The 10,833-nt window shown below is 33.2% G+C and overlaps 1 protein-coding gene across 2 annotated transcripts; it reads right to left on the bottom strand.

Annotated features, from left to right (window-relative positions):
- Nucleotides 1-162: 162 nt before the first annotated feature.
- Nucleotides 163-10,424, bottom strand: LOC138327921 (vesicle-associated membrane protein 7-like). Of its 2 annotated transcripts, none has more exons than XM_069274380.1 (9): nucleotides 10,316-10,424; nucleotides 6,726-6,931; nucleotides 6,454-6,511; nucleotides 5,832-5,881; nucleotides 5,505-5,592; nucleotides 4,783-4,873; nucleotides 4,582-4,649; nucleotides 4,216-4,308; nucleotides 163-3,826 (listed from the first exon to the last, which is right to left on the bottom strand). In XM_069274380.1, the coding sequence occupies exons 2-9, from the start codon at nucleotides 6,869-6,871 to the stop codon at nucleotides 3,761-3,763; spliced, it is 660 nt and encodes a 219-aa protein (XP_069130481.1). In that variant the 5' UTR covers nucleotides 6,872-6,931; nucleotides 10,316-10,424; the 3' UTR covers nucleotides 163-3,760. The 2 variants fall into 2 exon arrangements, with proteins under 2 accessions (XP_069130481.1, XP_069130482.1); XM_069274381.1 differs by lacking the exon at nucleotides 10,316-10,424 and adding an exon at nucleotides 10,094-10,202.
- Nucleotides 10,425-10,833: the final 409 nt, after the last annotated feature.

The following is a 10,833-nucleotide window of genomic DNA, read 5'->3' as shown; positions in this document are numbered from 1 at the left end:
GCCTTCTGGTTCTTGAGAAGAAGTTGTTTAAAGATTTTAGCCTTTTTGACCCCCGTGACCTTGAATGAAGATCAAGGTCATTCATTTGAGCAAATATAACCCAAATTAGTGTTTATAAAGCTAAAAAACAAAACAACATTGAATAACAAAATACTCTTTAAGTAGTTGAAAACAAAATTTTATAATCATAGCACTTTCATAACAAATCAAGTGAAAACCTACACACAATGGCTTTCTTCATAGACACAGAATATACAGATTATAGAAATGTTTTATATTGATGTAGAGATATATGACATACTATTTACATCCATAGTTTCAAATATCATTCTAGCACTCCTGTTAAAGTGATTTCTATTAAGAGTAAAACCTGCCTTAGTGACAGCCTCTTACAGTATAACCACTACCTGCTAAATTACACCACTTTCTTGGTTTCCCAAATAGTTATAATACAATCTGTGTACAGAGACACTTGGCTGTATACAATCTGTGTACAGAGACACTTGGCTGTATACAATCTGTGTACAGAGACACTTGGCTGTATACAATCTGTGTACAGAGACACTTGGCTGTATATAATCTGCGTACAGAGACATTTGGCTGTATACAATCTGTGTACAGAGACACTTGGCTGTATACAATCTGTGTACAGAGACATTTGGCTATAAACACCAGGCTTTCTAAATCCATGGATTTGACTTTATAGGCAACATATATTCTTCCATAAGTAAGGATACAAACAGTTTCACACAAACATGTTTATTTATAAGTAGCAAAACATAATTGTTATAAAATAACATATTAAATGGGCATTGTTCACAATATGGAATTGTTTAGAAAATAAGTTTAACATGTTAACTTAGCCAGGTAGCAGTCACCTTTAAACCAACTGTGTAAATGTATCATGCATGCAACTGTAACGTATATATCTCTCTTGTTACAATGTAATACCTTTAGTATATATGTAATTGTAATTTTGCTCCACTATGTACAATCTTAATGATGAGGACATATAGTAATTGTATCTACAGTATTGTTGATGTAGATATCAAATAAATACAGTGAAACAATGACAGTTGTATTTTATGTCTTGACTACAATCTCTACACAACCATAATGAATAGTCACTCAATGGAATGGTGCAAGAATACATTACTCATTTACATATAATCTTAAGGACTCTACCAAGTCTAACAGATTCATATCCTTCAACACTTTAAGCTCATATACAAATGAAAAGTGTGTGACAATGACCAACAGAAAGAAGTTTTTATTAACAGGTCACTATAATTTATACATGCATGCAGATTACAGGGTTATAGGCCCTTATCTGTCATTATTGATTTTCCAAGGGGAAAAGTAGCAGCTTACAATCCGTATACGGTATTTGTGAGCGTAATACCACATTTCTCTAGTGACTATTATCACAATTACCTAACTGCAAAGGCAGATAACTCTTCAGTATATTAATACAAAATACCCAATCTGATTAAAATACAGACCCTTATTATTACCGAGTTGGATAAGAGGATCTTGACAACATCCAATTAGGGGTCATGTCTAGGTGACCTTTGAAAATGACCAATCAAATTGCTGCTGCCAGAACCTTGAATGTGACTTTAAGGGGACAAAACTGTTTGAAAAAAGTTGTCAGAATCATTTTTTTGTACAAACTCATCTCACCCTAACAGCACAACAAAGCTAATTGAATATGTATACTGGGACGACGTAGCAAGGTGTAGAAAATGTACTGGATCTGAAGTACATGTGGTACAAAGGTCATCCAAACATGACACAATGTGGGATGTTGTCAGATCCTCTATTGAACGGAATGGTTATAAGGATTTGTTTTTCGTTCAGATTGTAAAATACCTAGTTAAATTTCCTCTATCAACTAATTCCCACTAACCAAATGGTGGTCTATGGATAAGAAGTGAGCAGAGCGTGCATACACTTACAAGTTAATGAGGGACAATATACGATATAATATGTAATTTTGACATTTGAGATAATATGAATGAAATCAAGTGTCTGATGGTTCAAGTGATTGCCAATCTTCTATTAATTTTCAGTCTCTTTGTTTACAGGTAGGCATTATAGTTTGGATCTTATCTCTAGGTTATGTTCCAGCTTGTTTTACTACCAGTAATTAGAATAATGATAGTGATAGTAACCCATGGAGATCAAGGATGTAACACATGGGACTTTTTCAAAAATATTCTTCTAATACAGACAATTAGCCCATACACCCCTGGAATTCAATAATGGACTGTTCCTGTTCTTGAACAAAATGAGTACAAAAGTGTCTTCAAGGGGGAATGAGTTAAGTAAATCATCTGTTTGATGGAAATTATGCTGCCCATCGGTACCTGACTTCTCTAAAATAAAAGACATAACGAGTATCTGTCATTTAATTTCACCACATGATGAACAAACAACAATATTTAAACATCTTAAATTCGTCTGTAACTTCAGTGCTTTTCATTTACACTGGCTTTCATCTCCACATAAGAAAGGCAATTGCTGGTAACAATGAATGACAAAGGACAGGAAAGTGGTTTATGTCTATATAAATGTTGATGAGGAGACAAATCCAATAAGACAGATGATAACAGCTAGTAAATACCTTAAAACATCCCCTTATTACATTATACATGATGGCTTTGACTTGTTGTCAGCTGTAATTCATGCCATTTTCAAGAAAAAATAATTAAGAGATAAGTTAATATATAATTAGTAATGATAAAACATATGATAAACAAAACTTATTGTAAATACCCCTACTGGTGAGCCTGTTTATCATAAAGTTGAAACATATTAACTGATTGATTTGAATATGGTCAACTCTACCTTTGAAGACATATACAATGCAATTATTATGAGTTGTTGAATTGGTATGTCCCCTTTGTAAAAACATACATATAGTTTATGAGAAAATATCTAGATGCTTTACCAATCTATATAAAATTAGATGTGTAATTCTGCTTCACTATGATGCTCTATGTTACGCTCCAATGCAAGATCTAACAACACGACGTTCGGGGTTGTGGTGTTGTAAGATCATGTACTGGAGTGTAACATATAGCGCATCATAGTGGAGTGGAATTACAAGTCTAAATTTTAATTAGCTTGGAAGATTGACATGTGTTTCATTTTGCATGAAAAAATCAGCATTCTTCATCTCTGATGATAAAAGGTACATCTAATTAGTTTTAAAGATGAATAGCAAATTCGCTTGTCTGTGTTTGCAAGAAAGATCTGAAAGCATGATATACAAAAACTCAATTTTAACTTTTGATACCAGAAAAATGCAAAATAAAGGACTTTATTCGTCCTACACCAAGCTTTATAAATGATTACCGGTAAACCATTATTTCTGAGGTGACTTCATTAAATGGTTTCATGCCTCAAATGATTTTTGTCGAACACAATTCAATCTTATGACAAGACTCATGTGGTTTTATGTAATTATACATGTACATTGTATCTGTGAGTGAAACAAACCTTTTGTGATTTCTCCCAAAAATATGAAAAATTTACTTTTTCATGAAAATAAGTAGGTTTACAGTAATTCAGTCTAGGAAAACCTGATCAAGCTACCACACAGTCAAGCATGGACAGTTACACTGTGACATATCGGTTTAGACCTCTGCGTTAAATATGCGATATTGCTGTCGATGGTATACAATGAAGATAAATATGAAAGACAAAGGTTATGTATTTTTGGTTAATCAAAGATGATTACGACGGTTTGGCCAGATCACTTGCGAGTACAGGGCCAATCTAGTCCTCCACATGCAGCAGAAATGATGAAGTACAAGATTACCTAAAATATAAAAAGACGGAGATGGTTAGATATACATTTATTGCGATTAAAAATATTTTATCACTTTCACAAAATGCTGTCAAGTAAATGTACTTTAAAAATAAATTCTAAAATTTAGAAAAAAATTACATAAGTAACATGACAGTAAACAAATGACCCCATTTTGGCCCTGACCTCAGGGCCCCTGCAGGTGTCAGCCTAACCATTTACACAACATTGAATCCCGATCCCAAAGGAATTCTACCTAAGCAATAGAGTGCTATTAAATGCTTAGTTTCAGAGAAGTTGTTCACATGAAAAAAGCCATAGGCCCCTTTAGCCCTTGAATACAAGGTATCTGCAAATAAACTTGTATTACTTCAGATTTGTTATAATGATGTTATACTTACAATGACAACCACAGCAATTATGATGGTAATTTTCACGTTTTTAAACCACATTGATCGAGCTAAAGTTCTACTACTTTTCTTAAAGGTGACAGCCTGCAACAGAAAGAGTAGCAATACTTAGTCATCATTACCTTCACTTCCATTTACATTTTTATAACTTTTTATTTTATTTTGCATTTGTCTTTTTTTTTGTTTTTGTTTTTCTCCAATTGCAAGTCTTTGACATATATAATGAAATCAAAATAATATAAAGAAAAGACACAAAATAAGATGATTCTTTAAAGCAAACAGGAAATGTCATAAAAAATAAGTGTATGATTTGGCTTTAATATATAAAGTTTATTACAGCATTAATAAATCACTTACATTAGCACTAAGTTCATCTGTTTTATCAACTAATAATTCTAGTCTTTCTCCTCGATCTGCAATTTGATCTGAAATAAAAAAGAAAAAATTATTATTCACATTACATTCATGTACAATTTAATTAGCTATTACAAATGTTTTCATTTCTAAGTGATAATTGAGTTGTGATCCTCAAAACAGTTTCTATCCTGTGATACATACCAATATTTCTGACCATGATGCCCTTGAGTTCATCAACCTGACCTTGAACTTTTTCTACCTGGTCTGGCTCCTGGTTTTCTGTTACAAATTTCTGAAATGCACAAAAGTTTTCATGTTTTAATTTGTCGTAATTGGTTATTTTTGATAATAAATTTAACTTGTGATTGTAAACAAGATAAATTTGTAACTCATATACTGAATTTAAACATTAAATAAGCAAAGGCTTTAAGTTCAAAAGTATCAAACCAATGTGAAATTCCAGTTCTGGAGATAAGAGACAACCGTTTTTTTATTTTGTGTTGGTCAAAGGTCAAAATATAGGCCATTCTTATTTCTCCTAATATATTGTCTCACTTAAGTGAACTATGATCCAAATATATATATATGAGCTTACAGCAACAAGAAGTGGAGAAGTAAGAGCCCTGACAAGCTTTAATAGAAGTCAAAGGTCAAAATGTAAGTTACAGTGACCTAATATTATTATTAATCTATGATGTGGCAAAAATATGATGTTCCAAGTACCCCTGATATAAGTACTGGGGTATTAGAGCCTGCAGAGAGATGGACAAGTGTTGCAACACTGCAATGCTGAACCCCCTCGCCATTAATTACACTGAATTAATTTTCTTAGAAAATATGCCTATGGAAATCTCAAAAAGATTAATAGTTGTTTTTTGTTTTTTACAAAAATGAGATTTGAGAATTAATATTATAATACTTACCATTTGTGAGGCCATAATTCTGGAGAACTCGCTATTCATGGCGTAGGGGAGAGCAGTCTGTGCACGCACCCCATACTGGGCCTGGAATCTGTACAAACAATACATACATTATATTTTATATTCTGTACATACACATCAAGGACTCGGGATGAAGTATCACAGCACAGTATCATGTAAAACATTATACAGTATTATGACATATATTCCTAAACTATAAAGAGGGGTGTGTCTTTGGAATTACCATTAGGCTATTCTGGTAGGCACACATAAATAACATTTACCTCAATTCAATTTTATCAATAATATGGAGCAAATCAAATATCTTACCTTCTTTTTATTTCATTCAGGAACAAGAATGCTTTTGATCTCTCAAAATCCTGAAAGACAATATAATATTATTGTAATTATAAGTATCTAAATAGACTAATAAATATCATACATAAGCTTGGTTGTAGAAAAACATATGTATTATGCGACCTTGAAAGAATGTCAAGGTCTTTTTTTATTCTAGATGGCTTCTAGTCTTATATCAGAGAACCATTTCACAACAGATTATATGGTTACTATAATTATCAATCGATCAATCTATCAATGGGTTGAGTCGTCGAAAGCCAGTTCAGGCTTCTGGTGAAGATACATTAGGTTAGTTTGTTAATGTGGATGGATGCATTTACACTAAATTTGCGCATCATAATAATTATGAGTATGGCATATATCTGGCAAATGTAATTCATGCCAAAAAAAGGTTGTTTTGTAGAGTTTTATCCCCAAACTAGTTGTAACTTGTCCTTTCCTAGAGTTAGTCAATGCAAGTAAGTCATGTGTTTCTCTACATGGAACACATGATTGCAAATTACACTGTTCTCATTTTGCCAAGTCTCTTGATTATTGGGAAAAGACATAATTTACAGATTAAATAACGAACATGATATATTGATGTTGTACTTACATCATCTGTTATACATAGGTAAACAATTCTGTCATCACACACATAATGAAACAGGTAACTGTAAACACAAAATAGTTATGATAATTTATAATTTATAAGATTTATAGTGTATTTTATTAACATTCTAAATACAAAATAGTTATGATAATTTATAATTCATAAAATTTATACTGTATTTTGTTAACATTATAAACACAAAATAGTTCTGATAATTTATAAAATCTATACTGTATTTTGTCACCTACATATATGGTAACATATTTATACATTACCTTCCATGGGAGTAAGTCAGTTTAGAATTCTCTGGTGCTATTTTTGATATAATTTGCTCTGTGACCTCCGTGAAGTTCCCAGCACAGCTGGCATATTTAGCCAGGACAGTTGTGCCTCTGGCAACAACTGCAAATAAGATGGGCATTTTGCTGTGTTCTTTTCAGTATTTGGTATATTATATTGTTTTTCCAATTTCTGTAATATACTGAAAATAAAAAAACATCACTATTGATAATATCTGTGTTAATTTACAGGAACCAGTTTCACAAATGTATTAACTAATAATAGAGACATAAACAAAATATCCAATGGACCTGCAACAATCAACTACTGCATACAATTTCTTTCTTAAGGTGGGGAAGAAAGATTGGGGTTTAAGGAGTTTTATTACTTCAACGTCCTATTAACAGGCAGGGCTATGTAAGGATGTGCCAGCTTTATTGGTAAAGGAAAGCCTGAGTACCCAAAGAAAAACCACCGACCAGCGGTCAGTACCTGACAACTGCCCCGGGGCCCACTTACCATTCAACTCGCAACCCAGATGTGGAGGGCTAGCGCTTGTGGTAATACATTATTATTTTATTAATGTCTTAAACTCTATTACATTAAGATACAATGCATTAGATTAAATGTCAAGACATCTTAACCACTCGGCCATCGCCGCCCCTGATAAAAGATATAGTGTGTAAATATGTGAACAAAAAATAAACTGAAAGGTAAGTTTCATTAAAATCACTTTATTCATAATGCAGTTATTGTGTATTTAGTAAAGTTATTAAACCATTTAACTGAGCCCTTTAGGGCCTTGCCTTCAGTTATATTATAAAATATTATACATGTATATAGAAACTCAGTAAAGATCAAATCTGCATACTAATTACCTTACTTCCCTGTAATACCCAGTAGTCTAATAGATAAAGAACAGTTCTTAGAAAACGAAGTCATTTAATGGGCATTGTGATATTGAAAACAATTTAAAAATGTAACTTCCTTAAATCAATTGTACATGTATATTCATTATGCAATCATAAGTACATTGTAATTACATGTACTGAATTCGAATTATAAATGTACACCCATGGCCAATCATCTAATAATATTAGATGCTTGATATATTGACCTAAGATTTATAAGTGAGAAGGATTTGTCACTCGGAATTTCGGAGTAATACGGCGCAAGCGTTTTTGTGTTTGTGCACTGCCTGTGAAGTTGGGCCAAGACTGAATATCCTTTGATATCCGCCAGTGCAGCCTTTGATGTAGCTTGCGGGTGCCAGTCTATTGTCTTACTTTCTAAAGCAAGCTGTAATTTCATGAGCTGTCTTATGTATTCTTAATGAAAATTTAAGACATTTCTTCTAAATCTTCTGTCCTTAAATTAAACTAATGACTAAACATTCTGAAATTTATTAAGCTTTGCTGTGGTGTTTCTTTTGACTTGATGAGAAAAATGGTTTTTATTTCCGGTTCATAGGTGTCTCGCATGGTCACTTAAAAATCCTTGATATTGACACAGGAGCTTGATATTCTGTCAATAATATTGCATAAATTTGTTAAAAAAAAAAGAAAAAGAAGAAAATGTGTTTTTTATATAGTATATAGGGGTATTTTTATTTATCACATAATCTGCCTTATACCCAATGATTTCGCCTGTGTAATATTTTTGCATATGTCACTAGCAGACATCTTGAAATTTGCCACTCCAACGGACATAGCAAAATTTGACTCTGACCGCCTATTTTAAAATCTGGTCCGGACTGACCGTCTGGCAATTGTTGAGTACTGGAAGTTGGTAGAAATGGTGTCTCAGAAGTATTACACAGGTGCTGAACCTTGCAAATATGAAAACTGCATAAGATGAATTAGATAATCCTGAAAACAGCTGCCTGGATAGTGGATACTTATTGAAGGAAGTTATGTTTCCTTCAAAAATTCACATTAATGTTCAGTCCGGCAAAATCTTGTTCGGTCCTTCTTACTCACAGTCCTTACCAGTCCAAATGTCCGGCCATTTTTTTCAACTTTTGTCTGCACAAGTGTAATATGACCTGGAGCGATTTTCATTGGCTGGGAATTCATTGTGATATCAGACAGAAACAATAAAATGACGTCAGGAAAAATGATGTGACATTAAGTTTACGAGGACAGCAGGACAAAATGGCAGCCTCTGCTGGATTTTTGGAATACATTTTGACATAAATTCTTTGTTATGTAGGTATTTGTGATAAAAAGTATCTTTAATTTGTGTTCATTTCATATGAGATTTTATGAAACTCGTCTCGAAGTTTTTATTTTTGCTCGCCAAGGCTCGCAAAAATAAAAAGTTCTTAAGACTCGTTTCATAAAATCTCATATGAAATTATCACTCATGTAAAATCCTATATAGGCTATATATATATCTATGCTATTTATTATATGAATGATCACTCATGTAAGATCCTATATACATATTTATGCTATTTATTATAGACAGAACGCCATGTAATATTGAGAAACTTCTCATAGGGCAATATCAACATGACTCATTGTGGTATCCCTCTACCATTGTTGGAGTACCATGGTCAATTAAGTGTTGTTAAAGTGAACCAATGTTTCTGGTGTCTTACAACATTACACTAATATTATCTTGCGTCTTACAAATATTACACTAGAATTATCTTGTGTCTTACAAATATTACACAAATATTATCTTGTCTTACAAATAGTATATAATTGTTGTACCATGGGTCAATTTATACAAAAATAAACAAGGATTCTGCCTATATATTAGAGGTCAGACGTCGAAACTGATTCATATATCTATACAGGGTCGTGGAGGGGTTAGTGCCAGCTATAACTCAATCAGATTACCTTATACTAAAAAACAGGGAAGACTAATTACTGCTAAAAACCTAAGTGACTTTAATTCCACCAACATCGTTCATAGATCTATATGTAACAACGACAGAGGCTCCAGAGTTCAATCACCAAAGACTGACCAGTACATAAACTCATTCTTCACTAGGAACTATACTAGATTGGAACTACCTGGAAAATAGTATAGTTCATTGTAGCAGTATATCGAGGCATTCAGATCATGATCAGCACTCAAAATGCACGACTAAACCACATATCACCTGCACTCTCTCTCACCCGCTGCAAGATTACCAGATTTGGGATATAGCGGCATCATCCATACAGATACAGATATTTATTATTTATATTGTATATAAAGCTATCCTAATAAAGCAAAAGTAGGATTTTTTTTTTTACTCTTTTACCGTTTTGATGGTTATGGCACTTTTCATAGTCGGCATAGTCCCGTAAATATCACTGATTTACAGAAACAATTAGTATATCATTTTATCAAAGCAGGAATAAGGACTTACCGCCAATATCATACCACTACTTAGGCTAGGCCTAGTACTTCACATGCCCTGCGTTTCCTGTTTTAGTGTGTTGACATCAGTCACATGACTCAGGCTCAAGTGACTTTTTGTAATTAACATCACAATTCATCACTTTGAGACCCTTTCGTCATTCACACTAATTCTTGGCGTTAGGACAAGTAATAAGATGTGATAAATAATCTCATTCTTACCAAAACTTACCTTTTCACAGCATAAAATCAGCAGATAACTCTTCAGTCCGTGTCAATGTTTACAGCTATTACCACTAAACAGGAAGTGACGTAAAAGTATTTCCCGCGGTAAATCGAATTTACGAATCGCTGCTGACGGTCACATGTGAACGTTCTATATAAATGTCATTTGATTGATCAGAAGATATTCTGAACAATCTAACTCTTAGACTACTAAGTACTCGCAAATTCAACATAATGAATCGTAAAACTCATCTCAGCCATTCTAATCGTACAATTTTCCCGGTACCGCGGACCCCTAAACACCAAAATCTCGCGCCTTCGGCGCTCGCAAATTTCATAAAATGAATCTTAAAACCTCGCACCTTAGGTGTCTTCGCAAAATAATCAAAATGCATCTTAATACTCATCTCAGTCATTCTAAATTGTAATTTTTCCATCAGGGGATACCCCAGAACCCCAACTCCCCAACTCGCACGCTAATTTACGTATTCATTAATTTCCTGTTAGCGACACCACTGTCTATAG

The sequence above is a fragment of the Argopecten irradians genome, chromosome 7 (genome assembly GCF_041381155.1).
Source record: "Argopecten irradians isolate NY chromosome 7, Ai_NY, whole genome shotgun sequence".
NCBI lineage: Eukaryota > Metazoa > Mollusca > Bivalvia > Pectinida > Pectinidae > Argopecten > Argopecten irradians.
The sequence above is the reverse complement of the archived record's forward strand: the minus strand, read 5'-3'. Positions and strand labels throughout refer to the sequence as shown.